Below are 24832 nucleotides of genomic sequence, written 5' to 3' on the forward strand. Positions count from 1 at the left end.
AAGGAGGTAACTACATATGTAGCTGACACATTGTCAGTGCCTAATTGTGGCCCATCTGGGGAGAGATGGTCCCTGGCTTTGGGGCAGGCCTGGACCACCTGAGCCACACCATGGAGGCCTCCCTGTCCCCCCTAAACCTCGAAGCCCCGCCCCTGTGGTCTGGGGAGCAAACCCCCGCCCTGCTGAGCTCTCTGTCGTTTGGCCTAAAATTAGCTCGCAAATTCCTTGGCTGCCTGGCCAGGGCTTCCAACCGACAATTCAAACCAGATGTTCCCAGCTGTTGGGGCCCATTCCCCCCACCCCCGCCAGCGCCCGCGTGTGTCCCTGCTCAGGGAGGTCTGACTTAACCCCCCCGCGAGAAGGCCCCACTCCTGCTCCCAGGAGCCCCGGCTGCGTGAGGTGGGTAGGAGTGTGGAGGGGAGTCTCGGGCCTGCATGCATACCCTTCCAAGGATGGGGGCACCCCTTACAGATTGGCCTAATGGTGGGTGGGGTAGGGGGGTGGGGCTAATTGCTCTGCCCCTTTCCATCTAGTAGCCTTATGGAGCGCCTGGGGTATGCCAGGCTTCTGTGTTCGCTGCTGTCCAGATGGTGTGATTCTCATTCTCCATCCTGTCACTTGGTTGCTGTTATTATTATTATTATTATTATTATTATTATTAGCATCTTTATTTAGTGCCAGGTGCCGAGGCTCACTGATTTCTATTAATAATCCCAGGGATGTGGGCTTTTTAAAAAAATTACTATAACTCCCATTTTACAGATGAGGAAACTGAGGCCCAGAGGAGTTGAGTAATCTACCCCAGGTTGCCCAGCTTCAAAGCCACAGAACCCAGAGGTCCCTGAAGGGCAGGTGGTCTTGGGTGTACCTCCTTGCTGTCACCCTCCGTGTGGCCCTTTCCCACATGGATGTTGGGGAAGGACCCTCTCGGTGAGGATGTCCCTGGGCCTGGCTGCAGAAGATGGACTTATGGCAGCTGCCAGGAGGGGGTGGCCCAGCAGGAGCCCTCACCAGCCAAGTTTCTGGCCCCAGTGGAGTCAGAAGCTGGTGGTCAGGGTGGAAGGAGCCACAGGGAGGGCTGGGGATCAGGGTGGCTTTCGTGGGGACCTCATATGGACCCCTTCTCCTTCCCAGAGATGAGACCTAGAACCACCTTTTAGAGTCCTTGAGTGTGGAGGAGAAGGGTTTGATGCAAGGAGAGAAGTGGTAGAGGGTTTTGTAGACATAGGAACCCATGGTTGGCCATCTGCATCTACGGTAAAATCCCAATCCCTTGCCGACACCCGCAGAGGCCCTGCGTGATCTGGCCCTGGTGCCCTCTGACCTCATTTCCTCCCACTGTCTCCTCACATTCTGTTCTGGCCACACCAGACACTTACACTTTCCCACTCTTTGAAAATGCCAGGTACCCCCTACCTCAGGACATTTGCACTCATTCTTCCTGCCACCTGTAATGACCTTCCTCTGATCATCTCTGGGTCAGTCTCTCTCACCCTCAGGGTTTTGCTGGAACATCACCCTCTCTCTGACTCTTCTCCTGGCCAGACCATATAAACATTACTAAGTTACCACTTTAATTGTCTTCCTTGTCCCACTAGAATGTCAGCTCCGTGAGGACAGGGATTTTTATCTGCATTGTTTTCTGCTGTAGCCCTAGGGCTTGGGAAGCATCTGGCATGTAGTATGTGCTCAGTATATATTGAGAGAGAGAGACAGAGAAAAAGAGAGAGAGAAGGAAGGGAAGTAGGGAGGAAAAAAAGGGAGAGAAGGAAGATGGGACAGAAGGTCCTAGTGTACAGTAAGGGGGGCAAAAAGAAAGCAGGAGAAATGTGGGTGATGAACTGATGTCTTTAGACCCCCTGAAGTTCAGCCCCAAGCCTCCCCAAGCCTCCCCACTTCTCCCTCTCAGCCAGCATCCTTCTGCTCAAAGTCGGGCAGGGGCCCCATTTCCAAAAGTGCTGCAAAGGAATTCAGAAGCATCTTCTTGATTCCTTCCTGTGATGTCATAGCAGGTGGGGCAGGGGCGGCGGGGACTCCTGGGGAGAGATCTGCTGGAGGGCACCCAGTGGGCAGTAGGTGGAAGAGGAGACAGCTGGTGGCCCGTGTTTACATTCCTGCCCTCAGATCTGGCTTCTTTGCGGGGACTAATGAGCCACGTAGGGAAATGTAAATGTTTACAAGGCAAACTGCAGCTGGCCGGCCACTGGCCATTTTGGCCCCAGGAAGCCAGAGATCCCACAGGCTCCCCCTGCACCCCTCAAAAAAATAGAGGGATGCAGAGGTCTTTTTTCTTTTTTTTTTTTTTTTTAAAGAAAACTTCTAATTGAGTCATAACCTACGTAAACCGCACGCAGCTGAAGCATGCACCTTGATTTTTCCATACGCACACACCCGCGTAACCACAACCTGGGTCTAGATATTGTACATTTCCAGCCCAGGAGGTCCCTTTGTGCCCCTCCCCAGCCAACAGCCCCCCAAGGATAACTGCTCCTCCGACTTCTGTTCTCATAGCTGAGTTTTGTGTTTGTTCCAGAAGGTCATGTAAATGGCATCACCCAGAGCGCGTTCTTTTGGGTCCAGGTCTTCTGCTTGCTGTGTTTACGGGACTTCTCTAAGCTGAGGTCTCCTGCCTCTTCCCTGCCTTGCAGAGAAGTGCTCCCCTGTATGGACATCCTACAATCTATGCATCCGTTTTTCTCTTGGTGGACGTTAGGGTTCTTCCAGATATTTTGCTCTTAGGGATCAAAGCAATTAAGGACATTTTTGTCTTTGTGTGGATGTGTGTTTTTATTTCTCTTGGGTAAATACCTACAAAAGAGATGGCTGGACCATCTGGAAAGTAGACAGCTAACTTCGTAGAAATTGCCAGATTGCTTTCCAAAGAGACTGTGCTATTCTTCTCTCCTATCCATAGTGGGTGAGCATCTGGTTGTTTGCTGGGGGTGGGCAAACAAGGGGAAATGAGTGGAAAATTTACTCAGTATCACTGAATGACAGAGCTTGGAAGAGCTTCCCCTGACCCTTCCTGATTCAGGAAGGGAAACTGAGACTTGGTCACACAGTGTGTGGGGTGCAGAGCTGGGAGCTAATGCAGGTCCCTCCATTTCCAAGCTCTAACTACCCCCTGGTCTTATCAGGTCAGCACCCAGTCTTGTTTTCTTGGAAGAGGCCTCATGTCAAGCCCTTTCCCACCACAGGATATTTGCACTTGCTGTTCCCTTGGCCCAGGGAGCTCTTCCTCCTGCTCCTCGAGTGCCCAGTTTCTCTTTACCCTGCAGGCCTCAGTTTAGAAATTTCTTTGGAGACGCTGACCATAGTTACTAAAATAGATCCCCAGGCACCTGCCCCCACCTGCTTCTAAGCTACTCCATATCCTTTCTATGTCCTTGGTAGCATTCTGCAGTGCTGAGCTATCTTCCTGATTTGCCAGTTGACCTCGGTCTCATCTATATCCTCTGCTAGGGGTTCCCTGAGGAAGGGGCCTGGTCTCTCTCGTCCCCCATGCAGGAGCTGGTGCAGAGCAAAATAATGTCAGTGTCTCCCCTCCCTGGGCCTTAGTTTCCCCATCTGTAAAACCATTTAGCCAGTGGATGGCATTTTTTGAGCACCTGCTGTGTCCAGGCACTGGGACTGGGGATAAGAGGCCCTGGTTCTGGATTTCAGAAGCTGACTGAATAGAGTCCTATGCCGATAGGGCCATGACGGCCCAGTGAGCTCAGTGCTCCAAGTGGGGAGCCTAGTGGTGCAGGAGCACTGAGTGGTGCAGGAGCAGGGAGGAGGTTGCTGATCTCCCTTTCCAGAGGATGGGGTCAGGGAGGGCTTCCTGGAGGTGGTGACGATTGAGCTACAAGATACACAGGGGTGTGGTCAGGCAAGGAGGCATGCAGGACAATGCATCATGGTTCTCTGTGCTTGGTACAGGTCCTGGCATGTGTAGGTGCTCAGTAAATAGCTGGGGAGTGAGTGAACCTCTCTAGGTTATGGGTGGGGAAACTGAGGCCCAGAGAGATTTCACGGCACACCTAGAGCTCTGGCCTGCCCAAATGATTCTGCCTCCTTGGAGCATCCCACTGGAGGCCACGCCATGGGTGTCCCTCTAAAGGCCCCGACTTTGCTGTGAAGGGGCCACAGCTTAGACCTCTCCAGCCACATGAAAGGCTTCAGATATTTTTGCCAGGAGGGCAGGCCCCAGTGGCCTGAGGGCGGGGTAATTAGAGGTGGCTCTGAACCCAGCAGAGGCTGGAGCTGGGGGCTGTGGTGGGCCAGGCCACCCCAGGCTCCACTGGGGAGGACCTTGGCAGAGATTCGAGGTGTGGGGGGTTTCCCTCCCCTTCTCTGCCTCCTCAGCCACGGCTGTTCAGCTGGGCGGGAGCAAGCTTTTAATTGCACAGCGGGCACAGGGTGGGGTCTCTGAGTTGCCTTGAGGCTGGATTATAGGTTGCAAACGAGTGGCCTGGCCTGTTTGGTGCCACAGGCCTGCCCGCGCCCCTTGGAGCCGTGGTGGTGTGGGGCACAGGGACCATGCCTGGGCCCCACAGCAGGTCCCAGGACTGGAGAGTGTAGAATGTGAGACCCTCGGAGAGACGGAGAGAGTGACAAGAACAAACTCTCAGAGCGTATGGTTGTCAAACCTGGGAATGCAAGTGGGGAGGTCAGAGTGGTCGAGCACATATCAATAAGCATTTATTGAGTACCTGCTGTATGCCAGGCACTGTCCTAGATGCTGGCATTATGGCCATGCACAAAACAGACCCCGCGGACCTGGCTCACCTACTCTATTTAAAAAATATATATATTTTTATTAAAATATAGTGTATTATTTGCCCCAGGGGTACAGGTCTGTGAATCATCAGGCTTTTTAAAAAAATTATTTTTATTAACATATAATGTATTATTATGGCTCATCTACTCTTAATCGATAATAACCTTCAGGAGCTGTTCTGAAGGTGCTGGGTACCATCTACCTCAGGGCCTTTGTATGTGCTATTCTCCCTGCTGGGAATCCTCTTGCACCCTTGACTTGCTAGATACCACCTCCTCCTCATCTTCATAAGCAGCTCTGCTGTTACCTCCTTATAGAGGATCCCATGAGTTCTGGAACCAGACTAACCCCCTACAGCACCAGAACTGCCCCATCCCAAACTCTTAGCGCAATGTGCAGTTAGATATTCTCTGTTTGTTTACTTGTTTACTGCAGGTCTCCTTTGACTCTGTAAGCTCTGTGCCTGTGTTTGCTTGTCACTGTCTCCCAGAGCCTGATCCTGGCTGGAGATAAAGCAAATGTCAAGAGAAATTTCTAGAACGGAGGAAGGGCAGAATGTTAGAACATAGGAACCTCAATGTTGGCAGGCTGGTGGCAGACATGGAGTCCAACCCCACGTTTAGCTGCATCCCAGAGAGGGGCAGGGATTTGCCCGGACCCCCACAGTTGACGCATGAGCTAGGGCTGGAGCACAGGGGTCTTTTTTTCTCCCAGGGACCGACATTCTTGCTGTGTTCACACTGAGGGTTGGGACATTTGGCTTCAGGAGAGCACGTGTGTCTCTGTGTGCGTGTGCATGTGTACTGACGCGTCTGATAGGTCTGAGAGCACAGGGGCCTTCCTGTGGGGAATGGGCCCCTTGGTGGTGGGAGGGTCCCTGGCCTGGCAGTTTCATTTCCAGGTAAGACATAGGGGCTGGTGAAGAAGAAAGGGGTCTAGGTCCCCACTTGCGTTGGGTCCCGATGAGGTCACGCTGCTGGGAACCTCAGTCTACACATCTGTCCAATGGGCTTTCCCACCTTTCCCCAAGCATTCATGGAGGGGAGGAAAACTGCGCGATGACTCCACCTGTGCAGGAAGCAAGTAATAACACTCAATCTCAGTGTGGAGACCGAGTGTGACCCTCCCCCAGAAATGGCCCCATCCCCATCCTTGGAACCTGTGGATAGGAATGTGTCACCCGGCATGGCCAAAGGGCTTTGCGGATGGGATTAAGTTAAGGAGAGTAGATGGGGAGCTCATCCTGGGCTACTTGGGTGGGCTAAATGTCATCCCAAGGGTTCTTGAAATTGGAAGAGAGGTTGGAAGAGAGCCAGAGAGACAGTAGCCTGAGGACTCACCCCCCCTCCAGAGGAAGAGCCTAGAAGCTGAGGACTGTAGGCGGCTTCTAGATTCCCTCCACCTCGAAGACTCCAGGATGCATGGCGCTCTGCCAATACTGTGCTTTCAGGTGAGCGAGACCCTCTTCTGATTTCCGACGGCCAGAACCGTAGGATAGTGAATGTGTGTTGATCTAAGGCATTGAGTTTGGTCATTTGTTACAGCAACTGTAGGAGACTCATACATTTGGCATGCAGGCAATTTCCTGCCCTCCCGCTCCTCTGACTTTTCCCAGCAGCCTTGTAAGCAAGAGACTCTCTATCCTCGGTTTACAGATGATGACAAAACAGAGCCTCTGTGGGAGGCAGGACTCGGTGGAGGCAGGATTTGGGCCCAGGTCTGTGTGCCTGCTACCAAAAGAGGAGCACAGAACAGGACCCTGACTCAGGCTGGGGCATCTGGGCTGTCCCAACTGGGGGCAGGCCCTGCCTGGGAGGGTTGCGTCCCCTGACTCTTGATTTCTTGGGGTCAGAGTCCCTGTGCCCCTCAGACTTAGCAGAGGGACTCCTCCCCTGGTGCCCTGGATATCCCCTGGCCACCTGGAAAGTGGGTACAGTGGGGGCAACATGCGGTCATGTGTGGGGGCGGCATCTCACACCTGGGGGTGCATGTGTCAGTGTGCGTCCCCTGGTGGGCAGTCATCTGTTTCCTTGAGGATGCAGGGTTTGGGGGTGATCCCGAGAAAAAATAGGAACTCCGGTTTTATTTTCCAAACAAACAGCTGTTGTCCCCCTTTCTGGAGGAGTAGGGCTTGCTGGGACCTCTGGAAGGAATGACAGTAATCTGGAGTCTTGGTTCCTGAAGGGTGGGCCAAAGCTGTGGATTCAGGCACTCTCCCTGCCCCTACTGCGGCTGTGGCTCCCTACTGCCTCATGGGGGAGTGATGTTCTGACGCCTTAGCCTGGCTCTCGCTGCCTTCAGCCCTACCTGCTCTCCCTTCTTGGCCACCTCGTGCTCCAACCCCAGGTAATCACAGTACGGCCTTCTGGTCTCCTGTCCAGACTCTGCTGGCTCACAGCCACATCCTCCGGGATAACTTTCTTGCCTCTTCCTCTCAGGGGACCTCTGCCTGCTCTGGGGTTCCCCAAGCTCTTGACCTGATGCCTCTCCTGCTATCGACCCTTTTCTGTTTTGTAAGAGAGTAATAATGTCTCTGCGTGAGAGCTCCTCGGGGGCTGGCATGTGTCTGATTTACCTCTGAAACCCCACTGGCGTGGTGCCTGGCACGCTATAGATGTTCATGGAGCATGTGCTGAGCGAACGAATGAAGGGGTGCGTGAATGAATGAATGCAAAGATCCGCTGACCCTCCGGAGTGCTCAGGTCAGCCAGAGGTCCCTGTGCCCGCGGCTACTACTGGCTTGCCTTCGTTTCCTGCTTGAGCCCCTGTACTACACCCTGCCTCACTGTGCCCACCTGTGAAATGGGGCCCCTGGCTCCTGCTGTGGCTTCTCCATCTGGGGTGGCTTCAGGCCACGGATGTGAGAGTGTCAGAGCCAGAGGGAGCCCAGACAGCTTCCTGCCCACCCTGGCAAATAAGTAAACTGAGGCCCGGATAAGGGAAGGGCCGGACCAGGGCCTGACAGTGGGTGGCTGGGCTCTGCTCCCTGCCCAGGCCCGTACCCTCCAGCTGGACGCTTGCTCTCACCCTGCACCCCAGCCTCTGGAAAACCTGAGTCACAGCTGGAACCAGGGCAGGGGGATTTTCCTGCTCACCCACAGGGGCCCCTGAACCTCCCTGACCTTGGCCCCCTCAGAAGGGAGGCAGGCCCCCAGCTTGCTGTTCTGGAGGGGCTGTGCTGCAGGACAGCCCTGTCTGTCCTGTCTGTCAGTCTGTCTGCCTGGGCCAGAGCTGGGGACCCTGGGTCGGGGAGGAAGTGCCCCATCTGGAGTTCCCCAGCAGTGGAGGGGCGCCGGCGGGAGTGGGAGCTGGGAGCAGGGAGCAGGGGGGGGATCGTGTGTGGCCGAGCTCAGCCCCGCCCCTCCCCTGTCCCCACCCCAAACCCTCTTAATGGAATCAAGCTGGCCCCGCAGCAGCCCCGGGACGGGAGGCGGGAGGAGGGAAGCGGGAGGCGGGGGCAGGAGGGGGGCGGCGGCGCCAGCCGGAGCAGCGGCAGCTGGCACTCTCTGTCGCTCCACCTGGTGGGAGCACCCAGGCCTGAGCGCGGAAGGACGGACTGGTGAGTCCCGGCTGCCCCTCTTCCCCGGGAGCCTGGGGGCGCTGGGGGTTTGGGGACTGGGAGCCGGTGCCCTCACTTTGCCGGCTTCTCTAAGTTCCAGTGCCTTCTGAGCGTGTGCTGGAGGCTGTGTGTGCATGCTTGGGCTCTGTGCTCAGGGTTTTGGTGGTGGAATGTGTCCGGTGTGTGGGGCAGCGCGCCCGTGTGTGTGTGTGTGTGTGTGTGTGTGTGTGTGTGTGTGTTCCCACGTGCATGGGGGCATGCGTGCAGTTGTGGCCTAAAGGGAGCAGCTGTGTTCTCGAAAAGTGGATACCAGGGTGGCTGTCCCAGGGTCAGCAGGAGGGTCGTGTGGCCCACGTTGTCCGCTGTCTGTGGTCTGTGGGGGCCCCAGTGTGTGTCAGGGGACTATGTCTGTGCTCTAGTAGCCAGAGAATCAGTCCGTTGTGGGTCTGCTGTGCCTCCTCTGTGTGTCTGTGCTGGTGGGCTCTGCGGACTTTCTGAGGTGTCTGGGCTTTGTGTGTCCCTGTTGCTGTGTGAGTGTGAGTATGAGTGTGAGTGTGTGTGTGTGTTGTGAGACAGGTTAGTGTGTCTGTGTTGTGTGTCTGTATATTGTGTGTCCCTGTTGCTGCTGCTTTGTGTGGGTGTATATTTTGAGCCTCAGGACTCCCCATCCCTCTCTAGGCCTCCCTTCCAGGGGCCTGAGTCCCTGTCCTTGGCTGCCCTGGGGCGGGGTGGGGGGTGGGTGGGGGAGGTGGGTAACGCTTCAGCCAGACCCTCCTCCCCTAAAAGCCACTAATTGAAGCCAGGTTTTCGTGGGCTGCCCCTCCCCCGCTGGCCCCCAGTCTCCGGGTGGGGGTGGGGCAGAGGCTCTGGCTCTTCAGCCTCAGGTTCCTAGGCCCTGGGGGTGGATTTGCATCATTGGCATATTTCCTGACCTCTGGGGGGGGGCTCATCATCTCCAAAACCCCAAACCCTGAGTGAGATGGGCTCTAGAGGGAGGTCCGGTTCCACCGTCATGTGGGGCCTAAGAGTTGATACCCCCTCCCATCCTGCACTGCTGTTTCCTGTCCTAACAACAGTTAAGGGAGGTGGCCCTTAGACCCATTGCACAGATGTGGAAGCTGAGGCTCACAGATGACATGCTGACCCCAGGACTCATAGCTCCAACCCACTCTCCTCTGGTTGTTAGACCCTGGACCGCCCATTCCCGGTCTCAGACCTGATTTTCCTCTTGGCTAAAATGAGAGGGTTGGCCTGACCCCAGCTCCCAGTGGCCTGTGAGTTTCTGGGCCCTGGAAAACATTAGGTCTCGGGAGGAGAGGCCAACTGTCTCCCAGAAGGAGGTGGAGACAGCTGATGGGCTCACTCATCACTTCGGGGCTGCCTGGGCCACTGTGCCCACTGTACAGAGGGGAAACTGAGGCCAAATAGGGCAGGGGCTCATCATGAAGGGCCACACAGCCATTGCCTTTGAGGTCTGGCCAGCACCCCACGCTCTGCCTACACCTTTCCCAGGAGCCGGGTTGAGGGGTGTGGGGGACTGAGAGTCCGGGTCTTGGCCTCTAAGAGCCAGTAATACCTTTGTGTGGCCTCTTTCCTGAGCCTCTGTCCTTCACCCCAAGGGTCCAGGGAGAAGGGGGCCCTTCTCTGTGTCCAGCTCATTGTCATGTGTGTGTGCGTGTGTGTCTGTGCGTTTATATGTCTGTGTGTGTGTCTATGTATGTCTCTGTGTGTATGTGTGTATATCTGTGTGTGTGTCTGTGTGTTTCTGTGAGTCTGTGTATATCTGTGTCTGTGTATGTCTCTATGTGTGTGTATGTGTGTATATATGTGTGTCTGTGTGTTTCTGTGAGTCTGTGTGTATCTGTGTCTGTGTATGTCTCTATGTGTGTGTCTGTGTGTTTCTGTGAGTCTGTGTGTGTTTGTGTCTGTGTGTGTGTCTGTGTATGTTTCTGTGTGTATGTGTGTATATCTTTGTGTGTGTCTGTGTCTCTGAGTTTCTGTGTGAGTCTATGTGTGTCTCTCTGTGTGTGTATCTGTGTGTCTGTCTGTGTGTCTGTGCACACACACAAACACACACATGCACCCTGCATTCTGGGGTGGCTGGAGCTGAGCCTTCACTCAGCAGGTGTAAAGGTTGTCACCGCCCGGGGCGGGGGGCGATGGGCCAGTCTATAGATAGAGTGAAGGTAACTGTCTGCCCACCTGGTGGGAAGATGGGGCTGGCGCTGGGCTCTGCTGGAGTCGAAAAGGGGCTGCTCTCGAGCTTGACCTTTCCTGCGGAGCACAGCTTCCCTGTGCCAGATGCTTTCTGCCTGTCATCTACCCCAGCCCGTGTGGCTCTGTGATCACTTCCCCACCGACCCCCCGATTTATGGGCAGGGGCAACAAGGCCCAGAGGGAGCTGGACCCAGGGGGAGCCCCCCAAGTCCGCCCATAGCTGTCATCGGTGGGGAGGAGCCTCGGCCCCCGCCACTGAAGATCTCTCTCAAGCTTGACTTGCAGGAGGCAGGGAGGTGACCCGTGGATCAAGACCCCAAAGGTCAAAGCCATCTGCAGGGACCTTTGCTAACACATTCAGTGTGGGGTGTGAGGAGGGACCCTTCCAACTGATGCATGGCGTCATCCAGGGGTTGCCAGCTCACTTGGGGGTCGCCCCAGGGCACATGACAGCACGTGTGGGGGTGTGTGTCTGTCTGTCTGTGTGCGGGTCTGTGTGTGTATGTGTGTAGGATGTATATGTGTGAATGTGGGTGTGTGCACATGTAGAAGGGGAGTGTGTGTGTCATAGGTGTGTGTGTATGCTCTGAGTGTGTGGATGTGTGTGTGGTGTGTATGTCTGTGCATGTGTATGAGTATGTTTGTGTGAGGTGTGTGTGTCCATAGGTATGTACATGTGTGTGATGCCGGTATGTGGACGCTCAGACTCACCCAGAGGAAGGTTCAAATCCCAGCTCTGACAGGCACCATCTGTGTGTCCTTGGACAAGTCACTGTCTGTCTGGGCACCCCCAGCTTCTCAACAGCACTGAACCCCAGGGTTGAGCTCTAGGGCTTCTCTAGGGCTGAGCCCCGGCAAAGAGGGTGGGGGCATCCCCCCACCACCGTCAGAGCCCAGGATTGTCAGCTCATTTAAAACAAACCTCTGAGTAGTTTTGCCTCTTTTTATGTCCTGGAATTACCTTTGGGTTTTCTTGGTCATCTGAGCCAGTGTATCCAAATTGACGTCAGTACAATTAATTTCCATTAGTGCTACTTAACTGGGGGGCCTCAGGTCAGTTGGAAGAAGCCACTCAGTGTCCTGACATCATAACTACCTCACTCCCCAAGTCCCCATGGTGACCTGTGTGGCCGGGACTGCCAGCAGGTTTAGGGAGCAGGCCTTGAGGACTGGGCCCCTGAAGGGACACATAGCGCAGGTGTCAGGAACCCGCCCTCCCCATCTAGCCCAGGACCTGGCTCTACTTCTGGCCCCTGTTCCCCCATCTCAGAGAGACTGTCAGACAGGGGATCCCCAGGCTTTTTTGTCTTGATGCTTCGAACCCCACCCAGGTCAGAAGGGGGTTCTCAGGGACAGACAGACCACCAGGGGGCACAGAGAAGGGCTGCTGGGCTTGTCTGAGGGCCCAGCCCCCCTCGGGCTGGTGGGGAGAGCCCGTGTTTTAGGAGCCAGCTTCCTCCGCAAACCTGGACCATGCGGAATGTATTAGTCAGCCGGGCTGTCTAGGCCAGATGGGGTCTGGGGGTTCATGGCGGGAGCAGCCTTCCAGCAGGGGGGAGGGGGGAGGGCGGGGTTCATCTGGTTCCCATTTAGTGGTGGACTCAGCTCCAGCTTCATCTCAGGCACGAGGGTCCCTCCACCCCCTCCCAGGCCTCCAGGCCCTGCTTTGTGCCTTGACGTAAGGGTTAGCCACGCTCCTGACATCCAAGCCCTCTGCTGAGCTCATGGAGTTTGGAAGCTTCAAAATGCACGAGTCTCCTGGAGAAGGGTACTGGGACCACAGAAGGGCCAGGGGCTGGTGGGGAGGGTCCCCCGAAGAGAAGGGGTCGGCTGCCTCCATTGCTCCATTTCTTACTTACTCCCAGCCCGACTGACAATTTCACCCTCCGTGCCTAGCCCCAAACCCCTGCTCTTGCCTGACAGTGACTTCCCTCCTCTGAGCCTCAGTTTCCATACCTGGAACCTGGGGATAATAATAGTACCTCCCCCCTTTGGGTGGTTCCCAGGATTCAGTGTAATTCTACTTAAGAAACTCAAAATAGTATTTGGCACTTGGTAAGCCATGAAAGGGTAAATTATTATTAATTCAGCCAAGGTGCATTTATGGAGCACTTAACGGTTTGCCAGATAGGGTCTGGAAACCCTGAGGGTGCCGAGGTAAATAAGAGTCAGTCCCCACCCTCCAGGACCTTAGGGCGAAGTGGGGTGCCTCACTGGGATGGTCTCAGGATGAAGTGGAGGGGCAGACAAGGACCCCATGTAGAGCAAACGGGGTCCAGGGAAGCAGCCCCGGCTAGGATCTGCTCTGTGTCCCCAGACGCCCAGAGTTCTACCCCGCACTCTCTCCTGCCTCGCTGCCCACAGGTCTCCGACAGGATGGTGTCGGCGGCAGTGCCCAGGCTGGTGGTCTCTCTGTTGCTGCTCCTCAGGGCGCTGCCCATGGTGGCCTACTCTGCAACCCTGCAGGCCGCCTATCTGGAGGACACAGGGGGCAGCGGGGAGGCCGAGGGCTCGTCGGCCTCGTCCCCGAGCCTCCCACCGCCCCGGACGCCGGCCCTCAGCCCCACGTCGCTGGGGCCCCCGCCCACGCCCCTGGAAGGCCCCAAGCCCCCCACCAACTTCCTGGACGGCATCGTGGACTTCTTCCGCCAGTATGTGATGCTCATCGCCGTGGTGGGCTCCCTGGTGTTCCTGCTCATGTTCATTGTCTGCGCCGCGCTCATCACCCGCCAGAAGCACAAGGCTTCGGCCTACTACCCCTCGTCTTTTCCCAAGAAGAAGTATGTGGACCAGAGTGACCGGGCCGGCGGCCCGCGGGCCTTCAGTGAGGTCCCCGACCGGGCTCCCGATGGCCGGCCCGAGGAGGCTCTGGATTCATCCCAGCAGCTCCAGGCTGACATCCTCGCTGCCACCCAGAACCTCAAGTCCCCCGCCAGAGCGGCGCTGGGGGGCGGAGACGGAGCCCGGATGGAGAGCGAGTCCGAGGGAGAGGAGAGCGGAGGCCGGGAGGCGGACCAGGAGGCCCAGGGACGTGGGAGCCCCGCAGCAGAGGAGAAACCAAAACCGGAGGGGCAGGAGGAGCCAAGCCCCGTGGTAGAGGAAGGAGTGTGGGAGGCTGGCCAAGGCCAAGGCCAAGGTGAGCCCGGAGAGGCTCCTTTGTTAGCGCAGGATGCCAGGGGTGCCGCTGATCGCCCTGAGAGCCCCTGTGCTTGCAGTGTTGTCCCCAGGGTCTAACAGGCCTCTGGGGCTGCCGGCCCTGACTATTGGACCCCTTGTGGTCACCTCTGTGGGTGTGGAAAGGCCCTTGTCCCTTACGGCTCCCTGACACCCCCTCCTTGGCTACCCCTGACAGCAGGCAGAGATGCTGGTCTCTGGTGTACCCCAAGAATCTCCCCAGGCTCCAGGACCGTTTGCTCCTGTGGCCCCAAAGGGCTGCATTCCAAACAGCGCCTCTGGGGAGGGGGAATGGGAAGGATCCCCATTATATCTGTGATGCTGCATCCCACACAATTGGCCCCATCACTCAGGCAAACATAGGCCGCAAGTCCCCTGTGACGGCGCCAACATTGTCGCTTTTCCATGGAGGTAGGGAAGACACGTCAGAGTAACTAGGAGTTTGGGACAAGGGTGAATGGGACCTGCTGAGGCCCCTAGGGTTGGGAGCAGTGACAGTGACCGCATTAATGGGCCTGGGGAGGCAGGAAGTTTCCAAGGGGCCTGTGCACACATCACGACAGGTCCCTAAGTGAGCCTGTCCAGGGCTGGGTTCCCCGAGCTACTCAGTGGAAAAAGGATTTGGGGGGCCAGTGAGTTGAGGAGACACTGCCTCTCTGCTCCCTGTACCCCCTCTTAGAGCACCCCAGGGCTCTGCAAATACTTCAGTAAACGCCCCTGTGGAATCTGGTTTTAACCACAGAGCACTTTTTTTTTTTTTTTTTACAGTTACAGAGTAAAGTCTCGCAGAGCACATTCTGGAAATTACTGCCCCAAATGTTCCTGAAGGTGCCCCCCAGTTTGCGGTCGCTCTGGAGTTAGGGGCGTGGGTCCGGGGGCTCAGACCCGCCCAAGCTCTGCCAAGCATCTCTGTCTGGGGACGAATTTCTCATCCCGTTACTGCTACGGGCATGGGATGAATGAATTGAACCTTTTCTGTCAGGCCTCCAAGGCTGCCCAGAAGCTAGGGGGCTGTGTGTGAGGGGGCCCCACTCTAGGGGGAGTGAGAGAGGGTAGGGAAGGGTTCCTAACGCCCAGCTTAGAGCAGGGGAGCCCTGGCCCCCAACCCTTTGCTCACGTGTGTTGTCTGGCAGCCTGTGCTCACAGCATTTTTAAACCTTTGACAAGGGAGCCTGCGCTCCGTCCTGATTTGGGGAGGCTCTGGGGGTGTTCCTCTTCCTCATCCCTCCATCTGGCACACCCCTGCCAACCTCTGCACAACTTTTTAGGTGCTGAGATGTAGCAAACCAGCACAATAAACCTTTATTCTGGCCTGAGTGTTGCTGGTTTTCTGAGGGAGGAATGAGTCTGCTCGTGGGGGTGGGGGCGGGGTATTTCTTCTGGGCTGTTCCATGGCGTGGGGTAGCTTTCTGGGGGAGACGCATTAGGCAGGCCCAAGAAGCTGAATGAGATGATTCGTGAAAGGAGGGCAGAACGGGATCCCCCCTGGGAATGTGGCAGGAGCTCTTGCCCCCAAGGCTGAGTCCAGCCCTGGGCTTGCGGCCATGCAGACCCGGCCTCCAAGAGCAGTTCTGTGATGCACCGTGGCTACAGGAGATCTACCCGCCTCCTTCTCCGGGGAACACGAGCCCAGTCTCCCGGTTCAGTCTCCCATCCTCTGGCAGAGTGGCAGAGGACTAGAACAGGGCTCACAGGCAATGCCACGCTCCTGGCACCCTTGGCCTGGGGTGGGAGGCGGCCTTGGCCTGTGTCTCCTCGCTCACCAGGCTCCTCCTTGCCTTTGAAGGCAAGTTCCTGAGGCCATGGCCCCCCGCCCCCTTCCCTGGAGTTGCCAGCTGGAATCCAGATGTGGCTGGGCTGGGAGCATGGGCTGGATCCCCCGGAGTGAGGGGGGCAGGGAGGCCACCCCCCAATCCCTCTCCTCCGCTGACCCCACATCCCTTCAGAGGGGGCCGGGGTTGAGTTTCATAACACACAATGGCCTCTGTCTCTCGCAGCGGGGAAGGGCCCTCCTTTTCTCAGCCCAGACCGGCTCCCGCCCAAGAATGTAGGGAAAATCCAATGTAAATCCCTGAATGCTGTGTGGCTCTGACCAAATCACTCAACCTCTCTGTGTGTGACCGCTCCTGCAGGGTCCTAGGTGATTGGAGGTGGCTGGGGTATGCAATGACCTTCTGCATAGCAGGTAAAACTCAGGTAAGACAGAAGCAGATGTTAGAGATTCCTGGGGAGCAGGCAGGGATGACTTTGCAATCAGCGGCTTCCAGGTCAGTGGCTCCCCAGTAATTGTCAACAGGGTCCGCCGGAGGACATGAAGTATGAGGCCTTAGTTACGGCCCGTGTCCCGTGGGACTGATGGGGGCGGGGACTCAGGAGGTAGTTCAAGCTCTGAACCGGCATCAACCTCTCCCTCACCTCTGAGCTTTAACAATTACTATTCCCTCTGCCTAGGACACCCTTCCACCCCACTCCTTGTCCAGCTAACTCCCCCTCTCCTTTACCTTCCAGCCTAGAAGTCCCCTGCTCTCCCCGACAGCACCCACCCAGACTCCCCTGCGCTCAACACTACTCCTAACTGCTCACAGCTCATGAACATCTGTGACGTCCCGGGCCCTGCTCTGAGCCCTGAATGTCATTTACTTGTTGAGACTCCCAACCGGGGAGAGGGACCCGCTGTTGTTCTCATGTCACAGAGGGGGCGTCCGTTGCCTAGGTCCCAGAGCCAGGATCCCAGCCCCACCGTCTGATTCTGGAGTGAGTCCTCCACGGCTTGGACAGCTGCTTGGATGAATGAATGAAGCCTTTGCGCAGGAGAGACCAAGGCCTCACTCCTGCTTACAGGCCCTCCAGGGTGCTCCCACATTTTTGACAGAGTTACCAGAGGGGCCTTCTGTGGGCACACATCTGGCGGGGCACCAGCGGAGGGCGAGCCTGGGGGGAGGTGGGCTGAGGGCCTGTATAGGCTGGGGCTGGGCAAGGGGGAGACCTGAACTGGAGGGTGGGTGTGGGGGGCTCCACTGTTCCCAGGGATCCGGGAATCTGCCAGGTCTGAACAGGCCCCCACTGTCCCAGGGCTTGTAAAACCACACAGCTGCCCTCAGCCTGGGGGTCTGTTCCCGGGCCAGGCCTGCTGCTTCTCTCCCTAGAAAACGAAGGGGAGGGGGAACAAAATCACCTAAAGACACAGCCTCTAGCTCAGCGTGGAAATGGGGCCTTCTGGGGAAGTGTGCTGGGGGTCTGTGGGGTGCTGGAGGGACTTCTTCCATGTGCTGTCACTTTCTCTGATCAGCCCGAGGGGCTGGGCATTCGCTGGCTGGGGGTGATGTCTAAGGCAGGAGCAGGAGGGGCAGAACTCAGGTCTCAGGGCACATCGTCTTGAACCCTCTTGGGGTGATTTATGTAGTTTGGGCCTGGGGTGCAGGGACTGAGGAGGGGGAGACTGCCAGTGTCCATGCCAGCTCTACCCCTTTTTAGCTGTGCGGCCTTGGGTGAATGGCCTCACCTCTCTGGGCTTTCATTTCCTTGAGCATAAAGAGATGATCCTACTCTACCTGGCAGGGGTCTCAGCCAGCAGGCTGGGGTTGTCCGAGAGCTTTGTAATGTCGTAACTCCCGGGCACCACCCAGACCATTTATTTATTTATTTGTTTTATTTATTCCTTCCTTCCTTATTCATTGATTCATTCAGGGCTTGAACTCATGCCCCCAAGTTCAAGAGTCATGGCCTCTACCGACAGAATTAGCAAGGCACCCCCCTCACCCAGACCGATGACATCAGAGTGTCCGAGGGTATGGCAGGGCAACTGTCATGGCCTGGGGGGCTGTCCACCACTGTCCCCCCAACACGGGGCCAGGTCCTGGCACGCAGTAGGTGCCCTGCGAGTGCGCATGTGTGCATGCGTCTGCGGCTGAGGGAAGCCCTCTGTGCCAGTGCACCCGTGTCCCCTCTTAACCCTCCCCACACTCCCTACAGAGACATGAGCAATCTCATGATCCCCTACTTTGCAGATGAGGAAACAGGGTGCAGAGGCTTGGCCCATGTCACACAGATGGGCATAACTGGGATTTGAACCCCAGGCCTGGCCAGCTCCTTAAGTGGGGCTTTTCGCCCTGAGCCTCCTGCTTCATGTTAAGAACCTGTTTGTGGGTGCAAAGGCTGAGCCTTGATACTGGTGTTGGGTGTCTGTTGCATTTCATCACAGGGCCCACCCTCCCCCTCGGGGTGTTGGCCGTGACTGCCCAGTGCTGGGGGGCCCTCCTGTCTCTGTGCTCATGCATAGAGCCTCGGGCCCCCCGAGTCTGTCCCAGCTGGTATTAATCAGCAACACAGGTTCCAAAGTGCCCAAAGAGCAGCTGCCAGGGTCAGAGACTCTGGTTCCCAGCCTCAGACTCTAGTGAGCACCTACTGTGTGCCAGGTACTGAGAACAAATCATTGGCTGTAAATGAGAGGAGGAGATGAATCAAAGAATCATCTAGATGCAGTCACGGTGATTGGTAACAGGAAGGGCTGCCATATATAAATGCACTCTGGTGCGCGTCTGGCGCTTTCCTGACGCCAGATTTTCCGCTCTATGGAGGCATAATTGACACGCAGTAACTGCACGTATTTAAAATGTGCAACTTGATAATTTGGATAGATGAGTAAATTCATGAAGCCATCGTCAGTCAAGATAACAGACATATCCATCTCCTCTGACCATCTCCTCCTACCTCTTTGCAATCTCTGTGGGCTGTTCCCCCCCAACCTCCGTCCCTAGACCACTATTGATCTGCCCTCTGTCCTTATGACTCATTTTTATTTTCTGAAATTCTATAAATGGAATCATATAGGGACGCCTGGGTGGTCAATGGGTTCTAGGGTCCTGGGTTTGAGTCCCGTATTGGGCTCCCTGCTAGGCAGGGAGCATGCTTCTCGCTCTGCCCCTCTCCCTGCTTGTGCTCTCTCTTAGACAAATAAGTGAATAAAAATATTTTTTAAAAAAATGGAACCACACAGCGTACTCCTTTTGTCTGGCTTTTTGCACACAGCACTGTTCTGAGATTTATTCATGTTATTGTGTATATTAATATTTCACTGCTTTTTACTGTGGAGTAGAGTTCCCTTGAATGGACATACCATAATTTGTTTATTCTTTCACCTGCTGATGGACGTTTTCATGGTTTTCCAGGTTGTGGCTGTTACAAATAAAACTGCTGGGAGCTACCAATGTCCATTTATTTTATCCTTCCAACCTTTTTAATGAGAAGGTTGTTATTTCTCTCCATTTTACAGATTAAACCAACAGACTCAGAGAGGTCAAGTAACTTGTCTAAGGTCACACAGCCAGGAGTGGGAGCACTGAACCTCGAAGTGGGAATATTTGAGATCACTTATTGTAGGGAACTTCTGAAGCTCAGAGGGTCTCAGAAATCCTGATCTAGACCAGCCTCCTGCATTTCATCTTAGACATCCGAGGACCAGACAGGGACTGGGACCCATTCAGAGCTGACCAGGAATCCAGGTCTCTGGTGGGCAGTCTTGTGCTGTGTCTAGCTCTTCTCTGTTTAGCTCTGGCTCTGCGTCTGGTGTTGGGGAAGAAGCAGGCTGATGTGGAGTGGGACAGGGATTTGTCCTTTTTTCAAGTGGTTTTAATTTCAGGATTCCTCCGGCTGCTCAGAAATAGCAGGAAGGATTTGGCATTGGCTCCAAGGCCCAGGGGTCCTCTGCAGCTGCTCTCCCCTCCCCAAACGGGTCCCGGGTTTACAGTGGCAGCTGCAAAGTATAAAATAGTGCTGCTCGTAAATCTGCTCTTGCCAGGGTCCCTGGTGTCAGAGGCTCTGCAGTGCCCAGCATGGGCATCCTGCCACTGGACGGGGCCCCACAGGGACACCCCGGGTGTGCCCTGGAAGGCTGGAGGGTCCAGGTCTGTGGGTGGCCACCTGCGACCTCTGCCTTAGGGTTTGGAGAACCGGACTCACTTAGGGGGTTTGGAGGGGGGAAAGGGACTGAGATGTGCAGGGGAGGAAGATTGGGGACAGCACGGGAGGGGGGAGAGATAGTGAGACACAGAGACAAGGAACCAGGAGACCCAGTTAGGCTCCTCCTAGCTGCATGACTTTGAGCAAGTCACTTTGAACTATAGGCTCTTCACATATAAAGTCCAGGGACCACAGCCCCTGCCCTGTTTCCACCCCCTCCCCCAGCTCCCCCCGACCCCATGCTGTGAATGTACTTTATGATGTGCAGGACGGCAGGGCGGGGTGGTGGTTAGGGGTACAGGCTTCACACGGCCTGGGTTGAAATCTCAACGCAGCCACCACCCGGCTGTGTGACCTTGGGCGAGTCACTTCACCTCTCTGGGCTTGAGTTTCCTCATCTGTGAAATGGGAATAATGGCTCCTAGGTCAAAGAGGCGATGGAAGTTGAGTTCATTCAATTCCAGTGCTTAGAACAGGCCTCCCAATGGTGCTCAATAAATGGAAGCTGCTGTTAGCTATAAACTGTGAAGTGTTATGTCCGGAGAAAAAGGGCAAAGGTCTGGTTTCAAGTGTCTCGCTGTTCTGAGTCACCTCTTCTTTCCAGATCTAAGTATAGTAGCTTCAGAATCAAAAGATCAGTGATGGGGCGCCTGCGTGGCTCAGTAAGTTAGGCCTCTGCCTTCGGCTCGGGTCATGGTCTCAGGATGCTGGGATCGAGTCCCACATCGGGCTCTCTGCTCAGCGGGGAGCCTGCTCCCCCCCCCCACGCCTGCCTCTCTGCCTACTTGTGATCTCTGTATGTCAAATAAATAAATAAAATCTTTTTTTAAAAAATTAGTTATTTCTTGGGGTGGGAGTAGGGCAGAGGGTCCTGGAAATGTTGGTAAAAGCAGAACAAGGCCAGCAGCCAGGGAAGTCCCGTGAACCCCAAGGAGGGCGTGAAGGATGAGGCTCGAGAGAAGAGACAGGCTCATGCTGTCCTTTGGGCAGAGATCACCCCCCCCCCAAGCCCATGTGCCCCTCTGCAGGGATTTGGCGCCTGATGGGGGCCAGGAGGTCACGGGGCAGCTGTTCCCTGCCTCCCTTCTGAGGTGTGGTGACCCCAGTGAGAGCTTAGACATTGTCTGGCTGAGTGTGGCTGGATACGTGGTTGGCAACGTGGTTCGGGGAGCTCAGGGACTTGGGCCCATCATGGGCAGGCACCAGGGCTATTTGTGGGGAGCAGGAAAGACTGGGGGTGGAGGTACCCAGCTGGATTAGTTTCCAGGTACCTGGACTATCTCCCCTCCCCTCTCTGTTGGGTTCCCATTTATAAAACAAGCAAAATACTTCTCAGCATTGACTCTGGGCAGAAGACTGCTTCAGGCGCAGGGGGGAGGACATAAGATGTCTGCATTCCAAGAGACCCAGAGTCAAATCCGAGTTCCAATTCCACTTCCAGGATGTGTGACCTTGGGCAGCTTCTGCCCTACCCCATCCCTCTCCTTTCGGAGCCTCAGCGCCTCACCTGTGAGAGCACAGGTCCTGTCCTGTTGTGAGACTCAGACAAGAAAATGCTCCTCGAGCTCAGGGCCTGGGGCCCAGGATAGAAAAATGTTTTCATTTCTGTTGACTCTTCTAAGGATCTCTGTCGTTCCTAATGCTGGCAAGCAGTGAGGAGGCTGCTACAGGCCATTCTGATCTCTGAAATTCTACGGCTTCTCTGCCCAGCACTGCGGGTCAGTGCCCAGAACAGAGCTGGGTACCCGGTAGGTACTCAATGATTGCTGAGCAAGGAGTGCTGAGTTTCCTTCCATTTGTCCTTGATTGAGGAGCAGAGAGGAAGGGTGACATTGGGAGGCAGGACATCTCTGCACCTGCCCTAGGGAGGGTTGAAATGAGGCTCTCTGAAAAACCTCCTTGGCCCCCAAACTCCTACCTCTGTCCTTGGTCGCTGTTTCAATCCCACTCTCAGGCCCAGTGTCCATCACATCTTGAGTATCCACTGTGTTCCCGGCACAGCACTAAGCGCTTTCTATACACTGGGTCCTCACAAAGTTGGGTGAGGCACAGATATCCGCCTTCTACAGAGGAAGAGTGGAAGCTCAGAGAGGTAAAGCAACTTGCCCAAGGTCACACAGCCAGAAAGGACCTGAGCTGGCTTTTGAACCTCCTGAGGCTTTTGGACCCCCAGGGCCAGTGCTCTAACCACTGCCTGCAATCCTGTTCCTGAGTGAGTGAGTGAATGAGTGAATGAATGAGTTCAGGCATGCAGGACAACAGTGTGGGAGCAGAGGCCTAAGGCCAAGGTGCCCACACTTGCACGTGGCCCTGTAGCTCAGCTAGGAGAGCAGGTGTTATCACAGTGGCAACCATGGTCTGGCTGCCGAAAGGAGGAAAAAGGGGTCTGACAACAGCCCCGGGCTCGCCCCCGACCCTCAGGGCTCATCAGGGCCATGCGCACACTTGCCTTGGGCTGGCAGAACATGCGTTGGAGCCCCAGGCAGCAGGACCTCGCAGGCGCTTTTGTTCCTACAGTCCTGAGAGCTCCAGGTCACACGGTGAGTGAAGAAGCAGACAGATGCCTCTTGGGACCCTGGGGCCCTTGGTCCTGCCCAGGATGCTGCATGTGTGGGGATTCCGAAGAGTCCACCGGGTCTGGAGGTCAAGCCCACAGCCCTGAGGCTCTCCAGAGACGTGGACTTGAAGATGGGAGGCCCTGGGGAGGTAGAAGCTCTGGGTCGTCCAGCTCTACTCCTTCCCTGTCTTTGCTGCCTGGGACAAGTCGGTTGCCCTCCCTGGTCCTCAGCTGTGTCTCTGGCAAAGGGAAAAAGGAGGTTTGCTTTGGATTTCAGCCAGCTGGTGAGCTCCAAACTCTGCGATCCTGTGGGAGGTATTATTGTCAGCACCTAGGGGAAAGCCTGCAGGAGGCCATTTTCCCCGAAGTACAAACAGCCACTCAGTTCTTGGAGGGGAAGGTCTTGGGAGATTTTTTTCTTCTTCCCCACCCTCCGCTTTAATGCTTCCCAGGGAGCTCAATGTACCCCTCTCTCCCCATTGTAAGAGTTCCCTGAAGGAATTTGTGGGGCACCTTTGGTTGTCTCCAGCATCTGAGACGCCTCCCTATTGGGAAGTCCTTTCTTCTGTCACACCTAAGTTGAACAGGGTGGGCCCGCGGGCCACTTTCCTCGCCACCTTGCCTACAGCAGAGCTCTGGCTGGAAGGACCGGGCGAGTTATTGGGGGAAACAGAAACACTGTGAATTTTTCATGATCTCTTATAAAATAAGAACATCTTATCTTTGTCCAGATTTGATCTTCGCATGATCTGGGTTTCAGCAGACTGGAGGGAAGATGAACAGCCCTCTTGGAGGGTCCGGTGGCCATGTCAACCAACGTTGTACGTGTCCTTGCCCTTCGCCCTGGAAGTGCTCTTGTGAAGCCGGCCTATGCTCGGACCCCATGGCAGCGTTGTTAGTAAGTGACAAAAGGGAGTCCGTGTAAGTGCCCATGGGGGAGTAGTGGTAGGGGGCGCTCCTGCCAAGTGAGAGGATATTCAGGGAGAATTTGCTTGTAGGGGGGCAAGGGCCTGGAACATGGAGATATCAATCCTGACAGAGTCAATATTTCCCAACTGGCTTTTCACGTAAATTATTTCATTTGAAAAATCGCTATGGAGTCGCTTTGATTAGCCTCATTCAGCCGATGAGGAAACCATTCCTGCTCGGCGAATTGTTGGTGGAGGTGAGCTGGGTCCAAGGTCACACTTGTGCTTTGTGGTCTACATGAAGAGGGCGAGCTCTGAGCTCCAGGGAGCAGCCCTGGTGAGATACACTTGCACAAGCAGGTCACTCTTTTGAGGTGTGAGCCCAGATTTCCTCTCACGGGCTCTGGGTGTCCCCAGGATGGAGCCACTTTGGGGTTCCTCTGGGTAGATGTGGGGGCCACAGCAGGCGGTCATAGGTCACAGAGCTGGGTGGCCCTGTGTTCTTACACATTTCTGAGGGGATCCTGCACGTGTCTGTCTTTGCAGATGAGTGGGGCTGTCCTGCCAGTTGGGCCTTCCAGTGGGATCGCTGGGTGGGAGGTACACGCCTCGCCTTTCACAGGTGCTGCCATATGCCTTGTCCAAAATGCGACACCGGTTTCCATTCCTATCTTGGTCTAGGAGAGCCCCCGCTTCCCTTCATCCTTGACAACATCACTGGTGTTGTGTTTTCCCTACCCGATGGGTGAGAAGTGGCATTCCATTGTTGGGTTAAGTACGGCTGTCTGATTGCTGGTGAGAAAGGAGCTCTCCTTACAGAGTGCTTCTAATTACCTGTTTCTATCCTTAGTCCCCACTTGTACTGATGTGTATCCACTGATTTTCAACTCTTTTCAGCCACAGAATCCTTTGTTCTAATAAACTCTTACCAAAGATCTTAACCAAAGTTGAATAAAAGAAAGAGCTGCATTTTGGAAGGGGGAATGGGTTAACTAGAGGGCACATGTTTGCCTCCCTGTGCCCCCTGTGCTCAGTGGAGCATAGTTTGTAAACAGTAGGTACAGTCCTACCACTTAAGCTATAAATGGGGAAACCGAGACCTAAAGTTACCCAGAAAAGTAGTGGCTGAGGCAGGTCTCCAGTCCAGGTTCCCTGGCTGTCATCAGTATTGACTGGTGGAGGTAGAGGTGGAGGGGATAGTGGCAGAGGTGGTCAGGATGGTAAAGGCAGGGGTGGTGATGGTGGCAGAGGTGGTGGTGATTGTAGAGGAAGAGATGGACGTGGAGGTGATAGTAGAGGTAGAGATGGTGGTAGAGGAAGTAGGGGTGGTGATGGAGGAGGTGATGGTTGAGGAGGTAAGGTGGTGATGATGGTGGAGGTGATGGAGGAGGTGATGGTGATAGAGGTGGTAATGATGGTGGAGGTGATGGTTGAGGAGGTGATGGTTGCAGAGGTGATGGTGGTGATGGTGGTGGAGGTGATGACAGAGGAGGTGACAGTGGAGGTGATGACAGTGGAGGGGATGATGGAGGTGACAGTGGAGGTGATGTTGCTGGAGGTGATGGTTGAGGAGGTGATGGTGGTGGTGATGATGGAGGAGGTGATGGTTGAGGAGGTGATGATGGAGGAGGTGATGGTGGAGGTGATGATGGTAGAGGTGATGGTGGAGGAGGTGATGACTGTGGAGGTGATGACAG

General features: G+C 55.5%; 1 protein-coding gene across 4 annotated transcripts; it reads left to right on the forward strand.

Moving 5' to 3' along the window:
* The first annotated feature begins 299 nt into the window (after positions 1-299).
* TMEM119 (transmembrane protein 119) lies at positions 300-18560 on the forward strand. 4 transcript variants are annotated; one of them, XM_032310139.1, is made up of 3 exons: positions 8166-8321; positions 12903-13668; positions 16221-18560. In XM_032310139.1, exons 2-3 carry the CDS (start codon positions 12915-12917, stop codon positions 16223-16225), a joined length of 759 nt encoding a protein of 252 aa, XP_032166030.1. In that variant the 5' UTR covers positions 8166-8321; positions 12903-12914; the 3' UTR covers positions 16226-18560. The 4 variants fall into 4 exon arrangements, with proteins under 4 accessions (XP_032166028.1, XP_032166030.1, XP_032166029.1 ...); XM_032310138.1 differs by lacking the exon at positions 16221-18560 and adding an exon at positions 14481-15028 and having other exon boundaries at positions 8168-8321; XM_032310137.1 differs by lacking the exons at positions 8166-8321; positions 16221-18560 and adding an exon at positions 300-399 and having other exon boundaries at positions 12903-15028.
* The last annotated feature ends 6272 nt before the right edge of the window (positions 18561-24832 follow it).

This window comes from Mustela erminea, chromosome 13, assembly GCF_009829155.1.
Source record: "Mustela erminea isolate mMusErm1 chromosome 13, mMusErm1.Pri, whole genome shotgun sequence".
In the NCBI taxonomy this organism is placed as follows: domain Eukaryota; kingdom Metazoa; phylum Chordata; class Mammalia; order Carnivora; family Mustelidae; genus Mustela; species Mustela erminea.

Bases quoted from the DNA above. Each gene is read 5' to 3' on its own strand.
- TMEM119 (XM_032310137.1), top strand. From the start codon at position 12,915: ATGGTGTCGGCGGCAGTGCCCAGGCTGGTGGTCTCTCTGTTGCTGCTC.